At 38.2% G+C, this 21,322-nt stretch overlaps 1 protein-coding gene and 1 long non-coding RNA gene across 5 annotated transcripts; one reads left to right on the top strand and one right to left on the bottom strand.

The window, feature by feature from the left end:
- The first annotated feature begins 205 nt into the window (after positions 1-205).
- LOC118032707 (mediator of RNA polymerase II transcription subunit 13) lies at positions 206-21,266 on the top strand. Of its 4 annotated transcripts, XM_073411417.1 has the most exons (24): positions 206-420; positions 534-601; positions 714-755; positions 2,150-2,223; positions 2,350-2,489; positions 2,639-2,725; positions 2,949-3,036; positions 3,113-3,193; positions 3,469-3,546; positions 3,636-3,715; positions 4,651-4,729; positions 4,831-5,160; positions 5,341-5,400; positions 11,395-11,635; positions 13,186-13,437; positions 13,849-15,207; positions 15,326-15,590; positions 15,679-15,811; positions 16,328-16,415; positions 16,557-16,635; positions 17,104-17,399; positions 17,890-18,955; positions 19,398-19,769; positions 20,353-21,266. In XM_073411417.1, the coding sequence occupies exons 3-24, from the start codon at positions 732-734 to the stop codon at positions 20,955-20,957; spliced, it is 5,877 nt and encodes a 1,958-aa protein (XP_073267518.1). In that variant the 5' UTR covers positions 206-420; positions 534-601; positions 714-731; the 3' UTR covers positions 20,958-21,266. The 4 variants fall into 4 exon arrangements, with proteins under 4 accessions (XP_073267518.1, XP_034893361.1, XP_073267519.1 ...); XM_035037470.2 differs by lacking the exon at positions 534-601; XM_073411418.1 differs by lacking the exon at positions 206-420 and having other exon boundaries at positions 433-601.
- Positions 8,649-9,502, bottom strand: LOC140955954 (uncharacterized). Its single transcript, XR_012170760.1, has 2 exons — positions 9,076-9,502; positions 8,649-8,988 (listed from the first exon to the last, which is right to left on the bottom strand). It is a non-coding gene; the product is annotated as an uncharacterized lncRNA (long non-coding RNA).
- Positions 21,267-21,322: the final 56 nt, after the last annotated feature.

The following is a 21,322-nucleotide window of genomic DNA, read 5'->3' as shown; positions in this document are numbered from 1 at the left end:
TTGGTCCTAAATAAAAAATATTATAACTTGATTTTTGAAAAAGTAATCGACAAATAAAAGTGGAAGGGTTGATCATTGGTAAATGATAATGCCTAAATTGCAAGAATTGATAGTAAGTTAACTCGATCGAGACATTAATGATAATTGTATGACTAGTGTGTATTTAGTCCCTGAAAACCGTCATAAGAAAACATAGTCAGCATCTCCTCGTGAGAGAGTCCCAACAGTGGTTTCACACAGAGAGTACACACCTGGCTTGCTGGCTTTGGCTGGGCCTGGAAAGAAATCCAACCTCTTCAAAAACTTCCATAAAAGCTTCAATTTTTATTTATTTACTGAATTATTATTAATAATTAACTATCTCGTCAGCTTCAGCTTCAGCTTCTTCTTCGTCTTCTTCTTCTTCCTCTTCCTTACAGGGTAAGCCAACCAAATCTCTCTATCTCTCATTCCTCCTTTTTATTTTCTGTTTGGTGATTTACGTAGACAAGTCAAACCCCCTTACGTTTCTTTCTTCCGAATCTGTCAATTAGGGTTTTTCCTTTTCAAATTTCACTAAACGGCGTCGATTTGTGCGAAATGTTATAGCTATCGATATCAAGTACTTCACTGCTTAAGTGTTGCTCTTTGATTTCTTGCATGGAGATATATGCGTGCGCGCGTGCTTTGTAGCGTAAAGCTTTTTAATTTTTATTTTTTGGGAGCTTTAACAGGTTGAAGAAAGAGAAAAGATGTGGACTAATGTATTCAAGATTGTATGTATTTTTCTTTTCTTTTTTACTTCAGTTCTGTTACTATTTATTTATTATTGAATTCTTTATTGTCTAGTCGTAGTTAGCTAATGAATTCTTTGTTATTATAGTGGTATAAACATTGTTGGTGACGCGGTTGTTCGGAATTTATGCGAGGATGAGTGATTGAATTTGAAGTTTATTTAGGGAAATGCCGGGGTTGACGTTATTGAAGATTTGTGTGTGTTAGTTTATGTATTGGACTTTCAACTTTGACTGTTTGCTGTAGGTTGTTTTTTTTAAGCGTATAGTATGATCAGATTGAGGATTTAAAGTTTCTGACAGAACTAACTGAAAAGTCATGTGGCATTGTATTTAGTACGTGATTTGTGTCGGTCGTGGTGTATTATTCTCTTAGTTTAAAAGGAAACTGCTTTGCATGTAAGGATTGCTAAATATGGAGTTGGCATTAAGATCATGGTGGTGTTTGGTTAACGGGTGTTAGGTTTTGTGGTGGATGTTAAATTTTACTGGTTTAGCGACCGGTTTAGGAAGGTAGAATTATGTTCTTCAGGATGTGATTTTTTTTTCTGGTTAGTGATCAAGAGGGATTTTGTTAAGAGAAAAAAATGTGATGCAAGGTGGAAAATGAGGCATCCTTTTAGAGATTAAAAAACTTAACAACATAAAACAAGAATTGCATGTCCACTAAAGATACTCCTGTAATGATGCACGAGGCGGAGTGCTAAAGTGATGCCAACCAAACCTCTTTATCTATAGGTAAGCGCTGGTACTGAAAGATCCAAAATTGAACTCCATTCAAATATGCTAAACCTTTGCGCATATCAAGCAATTCCAAAGTATCTTACATCACTCCACTCTCTCAAATCCTCTTCATGCATTAATAACAGCTCTTCTGGTTAGTGGGACAAACTTAATGCTTTTTGGAGATGAAAAATACCCTACCTAGCTATTCTACAGCTTCATGCCACATAGTAGTGCAAGAGAATAGATTCTCCATTTTCCCTTCTGCTCTTAACTTTGTGTCGATTCTTTTATGGAAGGCTTATTTTCCCTAAATGGTAGTAAAATATCAGAAAATCTTGGCACATGTTTGGCTAACAACTATTTTAAAGTGGCTTTTTTGTTCTTATTGGTTTCGATCTTTGTTATTGCTTTTCTTTTTAGCTGTGGTCACATTTTCTCTTACATGTAATGTTCTTATTAATATAAGATTTTTATTCTGCCTGAATGCCTGATGAAGTTTCCCACAGAATTTGAGTTCCATAATATAACACCTTGAACTGAATATTTAGTTTTTATGCATGTCATCTTTGAGTCTTTTATTAAACATCTATCATACTTTTGCTCCATTTCTTTTTTCTTTTTTTTTTAAACTTTATCAACCATTTCTACAGGGTGGTCTTCATCATATATCATGGTTCCAGTTTCTCCCAAATGAATCTGATTTGAACTCTTTACCTGATAAGAGGCAAGAATCATTTGCTTCCCTTATCATTGCCTGTGATTTGAACTCAAGGCCATCTAAAATATTGGGAATCGTACTCACAGTTATGTGCTTAAAAATCACCAATAGATTTTTTTTATGGTTGGACAGTGTGAAGGTAGAGCAGAAAGATGTTGCTACATGTCTCGTGATTTTGGCTCATTTGCAGTTGCAGAAAGAGGGATTTCTAAGCACTTGGACCAATTCCTTTGTTGGACCTTGGGATCCATCACAAGGTCTACATAATCCTGGTAAGAATTACAATCTGTGGTCATCTACCGACCACGTGGTACTTACTCCCATGTAGGAAGGAGAAGAACAAATAAATGAATCTGATCATGTGATCATGCATGGGTTATGCCGTGTTCGAGTTCTGACCATGCTCATAACTGTTTAACAGATGAGAAAATAAAACTCTGGCTTTTTCTTCCTGGACGTTATTCATCTGTTGTTGATAAGGCTCAAGCTGCAGTGTCTAGATTAAGAGGTAAAATTTGTTTTTGAGTCTCTGCTGCTGCCATTCCTATTATTTTTTTCTGAAATTCATATTTTATGATTCAGGTAGATTAGGAATGTCTGCTATCTTCTTTACCCAATTGTACTTTCTCCATCTTTGTTGTTCGCTTTTTGCAACATTTTTATGGAATTTGCACTAATGGTGTATAATTAAATCATTACATGTCTTATTCCTATGTATCTTTCTTTTGTAGTTGTTGCATCTGGAATTTGGGTGGCTCCTGGGGACTCTGAAGAGGTTGCAGCAGCCCTTTCTCAATCTTTGAGGAATTACATAGAGAGGTAAACTTATCCTACTTTTCCCATTCATCATATTTTCTCTTTGAATTATTTTAACTAAAATTATTGATATTTACAGAGCATTGGCCGGGTATTCATACATGCGGTTTGGAGATGTGTTTTTAAAGTACCATCCATCTCAAAGTGAAGGACTTTCCAGGTCGAACATAATTATTTCTTGATTACTTGTAATAATATATAATGTTGACGATTTTCATCACCAAAATCATGATATCAAACAATTTAATGATTTAATGGCTTCTGCATTCTTTTGGTCCTTGATGTTTCTGTTTCCTAGTAGTCATTCATTTTCAATCCAGTTCTTGACCAAGTAAAAAGCTGTGATATTGTGTTACACAGTCGAACTTATGTTTCTTTTTGATAACATTATTTGCTTGTATTCAGTAGTTTTTTTTTTTGGTGGGTGTTTTGCAGTAAAGGACAGCCCACAGTTGAGTTCATCTTTTCTGCCTCTGAAGAGACGATCTTTGTGCACGTGATAATATCTGCAAAGTTGGTGAAATTTCATAGTTTGTTTCTAGTTATGATTATTGCATCAATAACTTTCCCTAATGTACAAGTTTAAAATAACCTGTTTTCAGGCATATCCGAGCACTTTCAAATGGTGATGTGGAAAGAGTGTTAAAACATTCTTCTACAAATTCCAGTTATAGGCTTCCAGGTTGGTGAATGTTATATGTTGGGGATTTCTTAGGAATGTTCTCATCACATATTTTACAAGAATATTAGGACCTCTTCATGGTGATTACAGAACCGAATTCACAACCCCCCCCCCCCCTCCTATTGTTTAGGATTTGAGCTTTAAGCAGCATTTTTTCCGCATTATGTTGTAGTCTCTTTGAATTTACCCTTGTTTCAGGGATTGAGGGTTTTGCAAGTTAACACGAATATAATAACATAAGAAACACCCCCATCTAGTTGAGTTTGTCATTCTTGAATCATAGCTTCTGGATGGTGTCAGAATCTGGACATCTATGAAAAAGAGTGTCTTAACATGTGGATGTGTTTTGAGAAACATAAAAGAAAAAATGTTTTGTCTAAGTTGGAACTTGAATGACTATTTATGATAGTTACAAGACAAAGTTATCACTGGAAGAAAATGTAAATAAAAATAAGGTGCAATTGAATCTGACTCAAGCTGATATCACTTTTCATTGTAGAGTGTAGAGAAGGTAGTTTGTTGATGCATGAGCATATTGGTACATTGGATGCCCATTCTAAGGTTTTAGCATTTTCAGCATTCAAGCAAACTTTGTTCTTTGTATTCGGGATTGCATCCCATGGTCAACTAAGAATATCTTTGCCATATTACTGGGCAATATCTTTTCTGAATTCTAGAAAGCAACATGTATTTGCAAATATATGGTTCTGATTTGTCTGGGCATTTGTTTATCCAGCATTTCTACATTTGCTTAACCTGTAAAATGTTCCACATCCCACAAACCACCTACCATTGGTGGTGGCAAGGTCGATCCATGGGATGTTTTTTCACCTTCTTTATGAATAGCTGGATTGCTTGTCATGTGACAATGGCAATTATGTGTGTAATTTCTGTATCAGGATCTCTAATTTGTGTTTTATGTTTTCATCTTGTAGTGATTGCTTCTCCTCATGGAATTCGTGGTTCGCTGACAGGATGTTGTCCAAGTGATCTTGTCAAGCAAGTGTATTTGAGGTAATTTTTTGTTTTTTGTAGAAATCTGTATGTTCACAGTTCTTTTTCTTTTGGAGTTTGGGTTAATATTTTCCATTGCCAACTTATGCTTTCCTCAACAGTTCTGGCAAGTTTAGGACATTAAATGGATATATTGGCCTGCCATATCATGTTTCTCAAGGACCTGGCTGTCAGCTGAGGGGGCAAAATTGCTATGTTGAAATTACACTAGGCTGCCCAAGGTCTGATAGTGACAAGGCATTGCAAAAAAACTCGCAGTCAACTAAGAATTCATCCAAGAATTATATTGCTGAATCTATTGCAGCAAGGAGAGGTGATCAGAAGGTATCGCCAGATCACTTATCAGCTCATGAGAAAGCATTTATTTATCCTGCTGAAGCAGTTGTTGTTCCAGTCTTACAAAAATCTTTTGCTAGGTCTTCTTTGAAAAGGTAAATTGAATTCTGTGCTAATTTTTTTCGAGGTTTGGAGGGAGGGTTATACTTTTCAAGGTTCTGGGTATACTTTTTTATTCTCTAGTTTCAGAGTTGGGATGATCAATAAGCTTATTTCTGTTTGTTCATAAATATTGTTATATGTGGCTTAAGCTAACATCGGTTTTGTACTTGCAGATTTTGGCTGCAAAACTGGATAGGGCCATCACTGCCTGGTTCATCATTCTTTATGCATTGGTTAGTTATGCTCATGCTTTTTGAATTAAAATTGCTGATACTACTTGAGAAATTATGCTGTTAAAGATCTCAATTTTTTAGTAAGCTTATAAATCTAGTCCATCACATGCTTTATCTAATTATCCATTTACTCATGTATTTTTAGTCATGCATGTGCAACCTTAGCTTGTGTTTTCCATGCTTTCAAATCACGGTCCCGGTGACACCATGACTATCTTGGCCACCTTCGTTGTGCATCATTAGCAACTTTTAGCAAATTTTTAGTAACACAAGTATTTTAATATTGTATCTTAATGAACACGAGCAACACTTTGACTGGTTACATATCATAAAAAATACTATTTGCCTTGATGTCATAAAATATCCATCCACAAAAATTCCTTTTATTGAGATATTAATAACTAAATTTCATGTTGCTTGTTTGAAGGTTGTTTGAGGTTGGAAATGTGAATGAGAAATTGTTCTAAACTTACTGTATTGGTGGGAAATGGTTATGGTAATTCCCATGGAAGCAAATTCCCTTTGGCAAAAGGTGATTAGGTTAAATATGGTTTAGTAGAACAAGCAAGACTTGGATAGATACCGCCTATCTCATAATTATGGACTGAGCACACCCTTATTCTTAAGTGTGGAAATCAGTCTCAAAATCAGTTAAGATCTTAGAGAAATCTTAGTATATATGGTTTAGGAAACAGAATCTGATATTAACTATTCAGATTCTCTAGATTATTGCTTTCTAGTTTAGTGTAGAATACTTTCCTATCTAGGATTTATTTCTTGTTTTGAGGGTCAGTAGGTTAGCTTCTCTTCCCTATTTATTGTACAAACATACGGCTGTTAAGATGAAAGAAAAGAGAAAGACTTCTCTCAAAATTCTTCATGGTATCAGAGCCTACTCTTGAACCCTAATCTGCTTCTCTAAGACATGGCAGCAGCAGGACAAAGCTCTCTCTCTGAGGTGACCTCACAGCCAGGAACAACCTCATCTGTTAGCCTTTCAGGAGGCACTGAAGGCACATCACACCAAATCACAGGACACAAACTCAATGGATACAATTATCTTCAGTGGTCATCATCAGTCATGATGTTTATTTGTGGAAAGGGCAGAGATGACTACCTCACAGGGGATATCATCATACCAGAAAGGAATGATCCCATGTTTCGAACATGGAAGACTGAAAATCATATGGTAATGTCATGGCTGATCAATTCAATGACCAATGAAATTGGCGAAAACTTTCTGCTATATGGAACAGCAAAGGAAATCTGGGAAGCAGCAAGAGAAACCTACTCAAGTTCTGAAAATACATCAGAACTATTTGAGATTGAGGCAGTGTTACATGATCTACGCCAAGGAGAACTTTCTATCACTCAATTCTTCAACACTCTCTGCCGTCATTGGCAGCACCTAGATATGTTTGAAACTCACAGCTGGAATTGCCCTGAAGACACAGTCTTATATAGAAGAATTGTAGAGCAGAAAAGAACTTTCAAATTTCTTCTCGGGCTCAACAAGAATCTTGATGAAGTCAGAGGAAGAATAATGGGAACCAAACCTCTTCCAAATCTCAGAGAAGCATTCTCTGAGGTTAGACGTGAAGAAAGTAGAAAGAAAGTAATGATGGGACCTCACAACTCAGCTCATATAATGGAAGGATCTGCACTTGCTGCTCGAGGCTATTCAAACAGCAACTATGATAATCGACAGAGGAAAGGAAGACCCTGGTGTGATCACTGCAACAAACCAGGACATGTCAAGGAAAAACTGCTGGAAGATTCATGGCAAACCTGCTGATTGGAAACCATCAAAATCAATAAATGACAAAGACAGACGTGCCAACAATGTATATTCAGACAACAACCGAGATAAGAACACCATTCTGCCAACAGAAACAAGTCCTTTCAGCAAGGAACAGCTTGAGATCTTACAGCAACTCTTCAGTCAGAATTCACTGTCTCAACCAAGTATGTCAGCCTCTGGTTCTGGATCTGGACTGTTAGCACAAAAAGGTAACTTTTCAACAGCCCTTACTGTTAGTAAGAAACACTCAAGCCCTTGGATCATCGACTCTGGAGCGTCAGACCATATGACAGGAGATGCCACTCTTCTTAATGAATACAATCAGTGCACTAATAACTCTACAGTCCGTATAGCTGATGGGTCTTCCTCCCAAGTTAAGGGAATAGGCCTGAGCAGACTCTCAAGGGACATGATCCTAAACTCTATCCTCCATGTCCCTAACCTAGACTGCAACCTACTCTCAATCAGCAAATTGACTCGTGATCTAAATTGTGTTGCTAAATTCTTTCCTCATTTGTGTATATTTCAGGATCTGGATACGGGGAAGAAGATTGGCAGTGCTAAGATGTGTTCTGGGCTCTATCTCCTCAAAAGTGAGATTCCTCTAAGAAGGCAAACTCAAAACAGAAGCTATATATCATTCAAGGGTCAGTCAGCTTTAAAATTTTCATGTCAATAAAGATAGTGATGTTCTGTTATGGCACTATCGCCTTGGTCATCCAAACTTCATGTACCTTGAAAGGCTGTTTCCCTCTTTCTTTTCCAATAAAAGCTCACAATCCTTCAAATGTGAAATATGTCAAACTCTCTAAACATGTTCGCAGTAGTTATCCCACCATTTCATATAAACCATCACATCCATTTGCAATGATTCATAGTGATGTATGGGGACCCTCAAAAGTGCACAAATATAACTGGAACTCGGTGGTTTTGTCTCCTTTGTTGATGATCACACTAGATTGACTTGGCTATTCCTTATGAAAGAAAAAATCTGAAGTCAGTCAGATTTTTCCAAAACTTCCATTCCATGATACAAACCCAATTCCAGACTAAAATCCAAATCCTAAAAAAACTGATAATGCCAAAGAATATTTCAATTCTAGCCTTAATACCTTTTGTCTAAATCAAGGCATTATCCATATAAGCTCTTGTGTTAACACCCCACAACAAAATGGAGTAGCTGAAAGGAAGAATAGACATCTGTTGGAAGTTGCTAGATCCCTTATGCTCTCTACTCATGTGCCAAAACAATTCTGGGGAGAAGCTGTACTCACAGCAACCTATCTCATCAACAGAATGCCTTCCAGAGTTCTAAACTTCAAAACTCCTAGCCAAGTCCTTCTACAAGCCTTTCCACATACCAAACTACTCTCTTCCTTAGACCCCGAAAGTATTTGGCTGCTCAGTGTTTGTCCATATACACCATAGAGGAAAATTAGACCCTACATCTCTCAAATGTATTTTTATAGGATACTCTCCACACCAAAAGGGTTATAAATGTTATTCTCCTACCTACAAAAAGGTCTATACCTCTATGGATGTCACATTTTTTGAACACCAAGCATACTATCCCAAGTCTGATCTTCAGGGGGCAACCATGAGAGAATATCAGAATTGGGATATACAATCTGATCATGTAATTAACCTAGGAGACAACCAACAGAGTCTTGTCCAAAGTCATTCCACAATGAGTTCTCCTACTTTGAGTCCTCACACTACACCTCCAGTCTCAATCCAATCAGTCCCAGCACCACCAGCCTCAGTCCAATCTCCTGACCAGATTCATCCTACACCAAAACACAGATCACAAATCATGAGCTTCTTACCTACTCTAGAAGGAAAAAAACTTGGAAAGGAGATAGAGCACACAATACCTCTTGCACATGACCAAGATTCAGAACCAAGTCCAGATTCTGCCCCAATATACTCAGGTATGGAAAACTTCTGACTGTGAGAATACTGCCTCTGTTATTGATGATTCAAATATTCCAATTGCTTTGAGAAAGGGTGTTAGATCATGCACAAGTCATCCCATCAGCAAATTTGTTTCATATGAAGGGTTATCACCAACCTATCATGCATTTGTTTCAGCCATTGACAGTGTACAGATTCCTAAGTCTATTGAAGAAGCTCTCAAAGATTCAGGGTGGAAAAAGGCAGTGAGTGATGAAATCAGTGCCTTAAACAAGAATAGAACTTGGGAAATTTCTGAACTTCCACCTGGAAAGAAGCCAGTTGGGTGTAAATGGTTATTTACTATCAAACATAAGGCTGATGGGAGTATTGAAAGGTTAAAAGCTCGTCTGGTTGCAAAAAGGGTATACTCAGTCCTATGGAATAGACTATCAAGAAACATTTGCTCCGGTGGCCAAACTTAATACAATCAGAGTACTTCTGTCCCTAGCAGCTAACCAAGACTGGCCACTACATCAACTAGACATCAAAAATGCTTTCCTTAATGGAGACTTGGAAGAAGAAGTATACATGGATATTCCTCCAGGACTAGAAACATCCTCCAACCTCAACAGAGTATGCAGACTGAAAAAAATCACTATATGGACTCAAGCAATCACCTCGGGCATGGTTTGACAGGTTTACAAAGACAGTAGCACAGTATGGATATTCCCAATGCCAAGCAGACCACACACTGTTTGTAAAAACCTCTCCAGAAAAGAAAATAGCAATCCTAATAGTATATGTGGATGACATCATCTTAACTGGGGATTATGAGGAAGAACTGGTGAGATTGAAGAAACTGTTAGCCAAGGAATTTGAGATCAAAGACCTTGGGTATCTCAAATACTTCCTTGGCATGGAAGTGGCACGATCAAGGAAAGGTATATATGTTTCTCAACGAAAATATGTCTTGGATCTACTACAAGAAACAGGAATGCTTGGATGCAAACCTGCAGACACTCCAATGGATTCAACAAAGAAGATAGGAGCAGAAAATGATAGTATAACCAGTGGATAGGGGGAGATATCAAAGACTTGTGGGTCGACTCATCTATCTCTCACATACCAGACCTGATATTTGGCTTTTCTGTCAGTTTTGTAAGCCAATTCATGAACAACCCGACAGAAGATCATATGGCAGCAGTTAATAGAATCTTGAGGTACCTGAAAATGACTCCTGGTAGAGGCCTTCTATACAAGAAATGTGACAACAAAAATATTGAAATCTACACAGATGCAGACTGGGCAGGAAACATTATAGATAGGAGATCTACTTCTGGATATTGCTCCTATGTTTGGGGAAATCTAGTAACTTGGAGAAGCAAGAAACAACATGTGGTATCTAGAAGCAGTGCAGAATCTGAACTGAGAGCTCTAGCTCTTGGTATTTGTGAAGGGATGTGGATACTTAGATTACTTAAGGAACTTGGCATGGAATCATTGACACCTATACAGCTGCATTGTGATAATCAAGCAGCCATAAGCATAGCAAAGAATCCAGTTCATCATGACAGGACAAAGCACATTGAAATAGATCGACACTTCATCACAGAAAAGATTGAGAAGAACATTGTTCACCTTATTTACACTCCAACAAAATCTCAGATTGCAGACATCCTCACCAAAGCTCTACCAAGAACTAATTTTGAAGAATTGAGTCACAAGCTGGGCATGTATAACATATACAACCCAGCTTGAGGGGGAGTGTGGAAATCAGTCTCAAAATCAGTTAAGATCTTAGAGAAATCTTAGTATATATGGTTTAGGAAACAGAATCTGATATTAACTATTCAGATTCTCTAGATTATTGCTTTCTAGTTTAGTGTAGAATACTTTCCTATCTAGGATTTATTTCTTGTTTTGAGGGTCAGTAGGTTAGCTTCTCTTCCCTATTTATTGTACAAACATACGGCTGTTAAGATGAAAGAAAAGAGAAAGACTTCTCTCAAAATTCTTCATTAAGTTCTTGTCATCTATGTGAATAATCTTTAAAAAATTGTATTGACTTCTCATTTTTTTCTTTTAGTTTTGCATGCACTTTCTTTCGAATTTCTCTGCTTCAATAACTGATAAAATAGTTTTGGAAAAGAAAAGAAAACTCCTCACAGGAATTATGGGGCAGAGGGAGTATGCATGAGATCTTTCAATGGTCATGCTAAGTGTCATAATTAACTATCAATGTTGAGAGTTGGTCTTGAATCTTCATTTTGGCTCTTGCATTTTTCTTCTTTCTTCAGTGGTGGTGATACAGATTTTCTGGAAGGATCTTGGATTGAATCTAATGGAGTACGTATGCAGCATGGATATAACAGCAGTAGCAATAGTAATAGTAGCAGCATCAGCTCCATAAGCAGCGGCTCTAGTGACAGTGATTACAAGATGACCACTGGTGAGCTTGAGGCTGATGCTGATTCATTGTCATGCAGACAATCTGGTTTATCTTCCAATGATCAGATGGAAAATGATGGCCTCAAACTGGTACTCCATTTTATCCACATTCATAGTTTTGACTCTTACAATCCTTGAATTATTCATTATCTGTAGACAAGGATACCTATGTTTGAGCTGAAGATGAAGATATTGTTGTAGGCACTAAAGTTTACAAAAGTCTAAATATAATGACATGCTCACAAGGGACAAGCATCTTTTGCCTTTTTTTGAGTTTATCCAAGGGACAAGCATCTTTTACCTTTTTTGAGTTTATCTTGTTGGCTTGGATGTTTAAAATAAGTGTGCATACACTAGATGGAATGGTTTATGATTGTGAGGAATGGCGCCAGAAGATCCATTAAAGCGACCCTATGTAGTTTGGGATTGAGACTTTCTTGTTATGTAAACTAGATAGAATAAACAATTTAGAATATAGAAATCTTGTAGAAGCCTCAAGTACTAGACTTTGTTGGCCTAATATCTTACAACATAATGCTTTTTAGTAACTCCTATATGGCAATCATTTCTTGTAGAGAAAGAGCCACTACATAGATCAGTGTATTCTTTACATTGCTGAATTTAGCAAAGTAGGTTAATTGTTGGTTCATGTTAGAAACTGTCCAGCAGGCATACTGTAAGCAGGAATGTATTGGTACACACATGCACATATACAGCAATCCAGCAAAATTATGCTTATTGCGAGTACTAAATAGAGTTGGATAATTTTGTAGTTTCATTCTAGTGTTGTATTTCATTAATAGATGCAAACTACTAGTCATTCTGATCGCAAAATCCTTGATTCTTGATCTTATTCTTCTTTTGTGATTTCCAAAAGGGATGTCTAGGGCCTTTATGGTACTTGAGAAATCCTAATAATCCGTGATTCTGCCTAAATGCGTGTCTGCCCAATGTCAAACCAGTTCCAAAGTGCTAAGAGACTAGGGAAGACTAGACATGTTACTCCTGTTATGTTGCCTGTGGCCTCTAGCAGGGATTTCTGTATGATTTATACTGTTTTGATTAATATTAAAGACTTCCATTCCTAAAGGTCCCCTCAATATGATCTAGGTGTGAACATTTGATATTGTTGCCTCATTCCCCCCTACAACTAAACTATAAATTACCTGAACTGAGGGTTCTGAGTGCAATTCCATGGTCTGCTTGCTAGATTGCTCTTATAATTGACTCTCATGTGATCTCCTCTTGTACAAAATACGTTCTTGACTGAGTTTTATCCTGCAAAGAAAGAATGTAAAGGTAAAGAAGCCAGCTTCTTTTTGTTGACTATAACTGCACTTAATGTCTCCTCACTGGAAGTTCTAGGTGATTATGTTCATTTCATTCATAGATGTCCCATCAATATGATCTAGGTATGAGCCTTTGATGCTGTTGCTTTACAATTTTTATTATGTAGGATGAGTTTCTTTTTCACGATTTTCTGGACTTAGTTCAAATGGGTTGTCACTTATTAAGGGATACTGGAAAATTGTCTTTATGGATGATGAATGGGAACAGCGCTTGAACCTGTCTTTGTATATGTTCATTTTAGGCATTTTGTGGGATTCAGACTGATGACTTTGCTGGTATTTCTTATGCAGGGTTCGAAGCGTCCTAGAACAGGGATGACTGAGCCATTTGGTCAAGCGGGCATGGTTAAAAATGTTCACATGCAAGATTTTGGTTCAGTAGAAGTTAATGATTCAGCTATTACAGGAATTGCAAATGAGCAGATTGGATCTCGTTGGGATTGGGACGATGACAGAGGTGCAGGCATGGATATCCAAGCTCTTCTCTCTGAATTTGGTGATTTTGGGGACTTCTTTGAGAATGATGATCTGCCTTTTGGAGAGGTAATCTCCTATACAACTGCAAGCCTAACACAATGCACAATATGGGAGATACTCATTTGTATGCATGCTTGTGCTAGTGCATGCAGATTTTGATTGTTTATCTGATGAAAAGGAATGTATAAGATTTGCATATTTGTCAATGGGAAAACACTCTGTGACATGGGAATATTTGACACTCGATAATTATTATTATTATTTTGTCTTTATGAACCTGGAAGACAACTCTTTCATCTGATAGACCCTGATGTAGAAACTCTTATCAATTGCTGAATAGCACTAGAATCTAGATGTTTTGTTGATGTTTCTTAACAATTGTTTCCCCTTTGGAGCTTGGAAGGTCTATAATTGCTTTATAGTCTTTTTATAATTAAACAAAATTAAGTTTTAAGTTTTTCCCTTTGTTTTGTGAAGCCTCCTGGAACAGCAGAGTCGCAGGCTCTTATGTTTCCTGGTCCTGATTGTGGTGAAGTTGCTAACAGTCCTATTGGGGTAATGGATGTCGTGGATCAGATGCTTCCGCCAGTAGCTTTTCCATCTTTTGAAAGTTTTAATCCGTCTCCTGCAGTAGTCATAGATGAAAGTGCCAGCAAAAGCCAAGAAGACACACCTGGTACTCTGGCATTAATTCCAGTGAACTGCACTCCATCATCTTCTTCAGGCGAGTTTGATCATTTAATCAAAGCCGAAGCTTTGATGACCTTTGCCCCAGAATATGGGGCAGTTGAAACCCTTTCAAGCGAATTCTCCTCATCAATTTTCAGGAGTCCATATTGTCCAAAATCTCGCCAAGTGGAGAGCTCAAATTCAAGTTCAAATAATTATGCATATGGTGCAACACCACCATCTTCTCCTTGCTTTGAAGGATCAAATGAGAAAACTGGCATACAGGTGAATCTGAAAACAGGTCCTGGAAGGAATGACACAAAGAAATATTACACTCTTGTGGAAGGTGGGAAAGTACCACTTGATAGAAGAACATTCACATCTAATGAAAGCCGTCCTACAAGTGAGGCGATGATGCCATCTCCATTATTGAATTCTAATTCATCAAACACTGTCAAATCTGCGCAGAGGAAAATGAGTGATGGCACACTAGGAGCAGAAAGTTTCTTATTTTCTATGAAGACTGTTCTGGCAACTGAAGTAGAATGCATTATGTTACAAGCATCCATGTGTAGAATGCGACACACGCTGTTGTCTCCTGGTAACCCTACATCTGTAAATTTGCACAGGTTAAGTGGAAGCACTGGTTTGAATCAGGTGCATGGTGATGCAAGTACCATGACAGACAACATATCTGGCAGGCATGAAGTGAAGAAAAAAGAATCTATACCAGTTAGAATAGCTGGGGATATGGATGGTGGAGTACTAGATGGGCATCTTAATTCACCTGTAGGTGTTTGGCGCTCTGTTGGAGTTCCTAAATTAACAAAACATACTAGTTCATCGAATATTGAAGTTAGTGTGTCCTTGCCACACCATTCATTCAGCGAGGAAGGGGTTCTCTCATATAGGCAAAGGCAGCAGCCACTGCAGGAGCTTTTGGATGGCATGGCATTGCTTGTCCAACAAGCTACTTCCTTTGTTGATGTGGCTCTGGATGCTGATTGTGGTGATGGTCCTTATGGGTGGCTTGCATTACAAGAACATTGGAGGCGTGGATTTTCTTGCGGGCCTTCCATGATCCATGCAGGTTGTGGAGGGACTTTGGCTTCTTGTCATTTTCTGGACATTGCTGGCGTGGAACTAGTAGACCCACTTTCTGCTGATGTAAGCATTTGTATTTCATGAGTACGATTTATTGTGGGATAATATTCAAACACTTAACATAATTCTGCATCTATGCATTTTTACTGTACTGTGATGGGAACCTCTTCCTCTTCCTCAGATTCATTCTTCTGCAGTGACCACCTTGCTGCAGTCTGAAATCAAAATAGCCTTAAAATCTGCTTTCGGGAATTTGGAAGGTCCTTTATGTGTCACTGATTGGTGCAAAGGCCACATTCAGTCAGGTGATGGAGCAACCACATGCGACGGATCCTCTGGGGAGTCCACTTTAAGTGAATGCAAAGATTCAAGTACTGTAACACTGTCTGTTGGAGAACCAATGAGCCCAGCCCTCTCTTCCGCTGCTGGATCATCTTCCCTCAAAGGTATGGTAATGCTGTGCTCACATGCACATCTGTGTGCGTGTTGGGTTCTTGAATTTACAGTTACTTTACAGTTTCTCAATGGCTGCAGCATCCAGTACACCAGATGGAGCTAAAGTGGATGAGACATCCCAAAGGAAATCAAATCAGGAAATAGAGCCAGAGCTTGTTCCCAGGATAAAGCCAACGGTTTTTGTTCTACCTTTGCCTGCAATTCTTGTTGGGTATGTATCATAATTGGTTTTGTTTTCATGTCAACAGTTGATAAATTAAGAAAGAAATTTAACATATGTAGATGAGCATTGCATTTTCTCTTTTGTGGTGAATGCAAAGCTGATTGCTAAGAAAATGCATAAGACATTTAGAGAATGCACTTTATTCAAAAATCAGATCTAGGAAAGAATATGTGGATCTCAACTTTTTGAGTTCATCAAATTGCTTGTTGTTTTTCTCTGGCTGGTTGGTCTATGAATCTGTGTATCAAACAAATCAGAGAATTTGTTGCAATGTTTGTAACACTTTATACAGAGTTTTTAAGAGGATATCCTGCAGATCTCATTGCCATTTATAACTTCAGAGGCTTTCAGACATAATGTTACTTGCTCTTTTTGTGTAGATAACTCAAGTAGACCAAGCCTTACCCCCATTATTTGATAACTCTGTAATTTCAGTTTTTCCGTTAGCTTTATTATTTGGTATCATTGTCTATGAAATGTGCAAATGAATTGTTTGTCAAATAGGTACCAGGACGATTGGCTTAAGACATCAGCAAGCTCTTTACAACTCTGGGAAAAGGCTCCTTTTGAACCATATGCTTCACCAAAACCAGTAAGATCCTTGAAACCAGTGCCTTCTTTGGATACTCTTGCTGTCTGTTTTGCATCCCTGTTTTGTTTGTTTCTTGAGTAGATTTTTTGTTGTGTCCATTTTTTATGATACTGAAACTTTATTGTTCATTAACCTTTGCAGATAACTTATTGTGTTGTATGTCCAGACATTGATCCCCTTACTTCTGCAGCTGCAGATTTTTTCCAACAACTTGGAACTGGTGAGTGTGCTTTTATATTCTTGCCCTGGTAATGTGTCTATAAAACTGTGGTCATGTTCAAAAAATTTACCCAACCATTCCAATTTTAGGGAAAGGATTCTACATACTTTTCTCTTGGAGGAAAAAAGTAATTTCTAGGTTTTGTTCAAGATTTGCTAACAACCAGATGAGTATTGTGCTGAATAAAATTCTGTGATCCCAGTCTTTTAGGGAAGTGATTTTTCTTTTGTTTAAGAATTCCTAGCCCTGAGGGGAAAAAGCCACTGTTATTGACTTATTCATTTCGCTCATGTTTCTATTTTTAATTTGTAAATCACATTCTTCATGAAATTTTCCTAGGCTAATCAATGTGTGTGCAATCATGTGTTTTTCGCATGCATGTGCTGTTTGAGTAATCTATTTGAGTTCAATGGCTCCATGTCATTATGTAAATTGGTTCAGTCTTATGAATTCTTTTTTATCCTTCAGTCTATGAGACGTGCAAACTGGGAACCCATTCACCTCAGAGTTTGGGAAACCAAATGGAGATGGATGCAGGGAAATCTTTGTCTTCTGGTTTTGTACTACTTGATTGCCCTCAGTCAATGAAGATAGAAAGCAGTAATGCTTCCCTTGTGGGATCGATAAGCGATTATTTTCTCTCGCTCTCCAATGGTTGGGACCTGGCAAGCTATCTTAAGTCTCTTTCGAAGGCTGTCAAGGCTTTGAAAATTGGTCCATCCTTAGCAACAAACCCAAAAGAAGGCAATAGCAGCCCTTGTATGGTAAGTAGCGAGCTCTATTTTCCTTAAATGAAGAATGTAGGTTGAGTTTTTTTCTCCAACTGGTTTGCTTCTTGTATCCCAAAATGGCATTAGTAGTGTGGCGTTTTTTTCTTTCAATTCTTTCACTTTTAGCCACCACTATTAATGACATGTTCTCCATGTTTAATGGATGATATCAGTATCTTTTGATTTTGATTTTACTTGTGAACTCCTGTTATATTTGGGAATTACTTAAAATCATTTTCTTTTTGTGCTTTTGGGGAATCTGGATGGGTTTGTTGTTGCTATCTGCTAGTTTTGAACTCCAGAATCTGTTGAACTCAATTATGCCGTGTAATGTTTATGCTGTGCTCATGTTTCTTGAGCAGGCAATGATGTATTTTTTTTAGCAACCAAAGTTTGCATGCCTGCATCTTGTGTCAAGCACATAACGTTGTATTAGTTTATTTTCGTGTAACTGAACACATCTGTGATGGTTCTTGGTATCTAGGTTGTCTATGTGGTGTGCCCCTTTCCTGAACCTGCTGCAGTTCTACAAACTGTCATTGAATCCTCTGTTTCTATTGGGTCAATCATTCCCCCAGCAAATAGAGAGAGGAGGTCTATGTTGCTGGCTCAGGTCGGCAAAGCATTAAGCAGCTTGGCAGCTGTGGATGAAGCGTCGGCCTCAAATGTTCTAGTACTTTCTGGGTTTAGCATTCCTAAATTGGTATTGCAAATTGTGACAGTTGATGCCATTTTTAGGGTCACTAGTCCAGCTCTTAATGAGCTCATCATTCTTAAGGAGACTGCTTTCACTGTATACAATAAGGCCCGGCGAATTTCGAAAGGCTCTTCAAATGATGTTCAGCCATCAACATCAAGTAGATCTCATTTAACACAAATGAGTTCTGTTCCAGCAATGTGGAATTCGTTACCAAGAGAGACTGACATTGATTCTAGATTGAGATCTGGCACTTGGGATAACTCCTGGCAAACAGCAAGGGCTGGAGGCTTGACCTGTGATCCAAACCGAAATGGAGATTTTTCTCTTCAAGATGAGATCCGCTACATGTTTGAACCACTTTTTATTCTTTCAGAGCCCGGATCTCTGGACCATGCAGTTGCACCTACAATTATTGGTAATATGGTCTCTGAATCTTCAAAACTGCAATCTGATGATACTGGTGGAAGCTTCATGCAAAGTGCAAGCTCAGCAGGGAGTGTGGATTCTGGATCTAGCTCACAACATGATGGATCTGAGCCCGATGGCTATGGATCTAGTTATCAAAAGACTCTTCCAAGCCTGCATTGCTGCTATGGATGGACAGAGGACTGGCGTTGGCTTGTTTGCATCTGGACAGATGCAAGAGGAGAATTGCTTGACAGCCATATATTCCCTTTTGGTGGAATTAGTAGTCGCCAGGATACAAAAGGTTTGCAATGCCTTTTTGTACAAGTTTTGCAGCAAGGATGTCAGATACTTCAGGCTTGCTCCTCTCCCGACACTGGTGGTGTAAAGCCTAGAGATTTTGTGATTACTCGAATTGGAAACTTCTTTGAGCTTGAGTACATAGGTATATAAGTTTCTTTCATGAAAGTCATCCATTGTTCTCTGTTTGATGTTTACAATCAATTGCCTTTTCATGTCTAAGGTTTTCCTGTCTGCTGTCATTATTTAGATTGGCTGCTTCACAACTATTTTATTGTTTATGTGCAACAAGTAAATGGTTTATGAATTCAGTTTAAATAAAAGAAGATGTCTTCCATTGTGATTCTCTTACCAATTACCAGTAACGAAAGTTTCACTGCAGTCTTGGGGTGCCTTTATATGGTTTAGTGTGTTTGGAACCTTTTGCTAAGTTGCCAGTAATTTATCAGTTGCCTGCAACTATTACCCATTTAGCCTGTTGATTGAAGGATTTTTGGTGTTGTGATTATGACTTTTGACCTCTATTTTTGTTCTATTCTTTTGGCATTTACTTTTTGTTATTTCTCTTCTACTGTGTGATTAAACAGAGTGGCAGAAAGCCATTTATTCAGTTGGGGGTTCTGAGGTGAAGAAATGGCCACTGCAACTACGGCGATCAATGCCTGATGGGACGGCTGCAAGCGCTAATGGGGCTTCCTTGCAGCAACAGGAGATGGGTTTAATTCAAGAAAGAACCTTGCCTTCCTCACCTAGTCCGTTGTATAGCCCTCACTCAAAAGCATCTGGCTATATGAAGGGTGGTTTGGGGCAAACTTCTTCAAGAAAACAGCTTATGGGTGGGCACGCAGCAGTTGACAACTCAAGGGGGATGCTTCAGTGGATGCAGAGCATCAGTTTTGTTACAATTTCAATTGACCATTCTTTACATCTATTGCTTCAGGCTGATACACCATCTCCTGGTAAGTTGATGTTCTCTCCTCCACTCTCATTCTTTATTTCCCCTCAGTGCATTCATATTAAAAACATTTGATACTCTTGTTAAAGAAAGGTCACATTCTTCATCTATTGTTCACTGCACCTGGTTTTCTGTGGTGATGCCACAGTAGCTACGTTTTACCACCAGTCTCATTTTCTTGGATGTTGATGGACTGTAACCTTGGCATCGACTTGGTGTCCTTTTGGGAAATCTTTCATATGACTTTAGACAATATTGTTATGCTGGTGTGGTGATGAAGATACACAACAATAAACATATTAAAAGCACACGTTATGTTGCCACTTTGCTCAATCATTGGGCATGGTTTTCCTTTCCTGGACATGCATGTACAATTAACACAAGCAAGCATACTTTGTAACCTTTAGGAACATGTGAAATAGTTTTGGTGTGCCCTGTTTAGAGGAGTTGGAAATATTTTGGCACATAAGATCATATCCATGTAATCAGGTTTATGTTGAGATTTCTTGGAACATCGTTTCCTCCACTAATTAGGGCTGGAGTTCATAACTTTGTTGCCTTGAGTTCTAATAGCAAAAGTTGTGTAGGAGGAAGTGGCAGTGGTGTTGGCACGTCAATCTATCTGGAAGGTATCACTCCTGTAAAGTCTCTCGGTTCAACATCAGCATCTTACATTTTAATTCCATCACCCAGCATGCGCTTCCTTCCATCAACACCCCTGCAGCACCCCACATGCCTCACTGCTGAATCCCCACCACTTGCACATCTCCTTCACAGTAAGGGATCTGCAATTCCGCTCTCCACTGGTTTCATGGTTTCAAAGGCTGTACCTTCTGTGAGGAGAGATTATAAGAGCAATTCAAGAGAAGAATGGCCTTCTGTTCTTTCTGTGAGTCTCATTGATTATTATGGAGGCAATAATATGACCCAAGATAAAATGTTTCGAAGGATTGTGAAGCAAGGGGGACGGACTTTAGGTGTAGATGGTAAAGATTTTGAAATCAGGACCCAGGTAATTCTTGAGAGTGTCGCAGCAGAACTTCAAGCCCTATCATGGATGACTGTGAGCCCAGCATATTTGGAGCGAAGAACCGCACTTCCATTTCATTGTGACATGGTTTTAAGACTCAGAAGACTGCTTCATTTTGCTGATAAAGAGCTCTCTTCACAGCCGGGTCGGTCACAGGTATAAGACACAAGCAACAATGACCTGCCCCCTGCGTTGTTGCTCCTATGTACAATAAACTGTAACGTGTAAATGTAACTGTAGCCTGCTGATGCATAGCCCTCCTTTTTGAAGTCCTAGAAAGAAATGAAATGTTTGGGAAGAAATAGTTAGATCTAACAGAATAGGTTTTGACAGCAGATGCCAAAAATGTAAATGAATAGGCAGTTCATTGTTTCTCTAGGCACAACATGTTTGTAGATTTTGTTTATGTGAAACATAACCACCACCCTTGTAATAGATACCCTTTTTATTATCTCACATTTCAATTTTCTATATCGATTTTTGCCTCTAAGATAGAAGTTTTTCTTCGTTTATTCAACGTTATTGCT

The sequence above is a fragment of the Populus alba genome, chromosome 1 (genome assembly GCF_005239225.2).
Source record: "Populus alba chromosome 1, ASM523922v2, whole genome shotgun sequence".
Taxonomy (NCBI): Eukaryota; Viridiplantae; Streptophyta; class Magnoliopsida; order Malpighiales; family Salicaceae; genus Populus; species Populus alba.
This window is presented reverse-complemented; position numbering and strand designations above follow the sequence as displayed.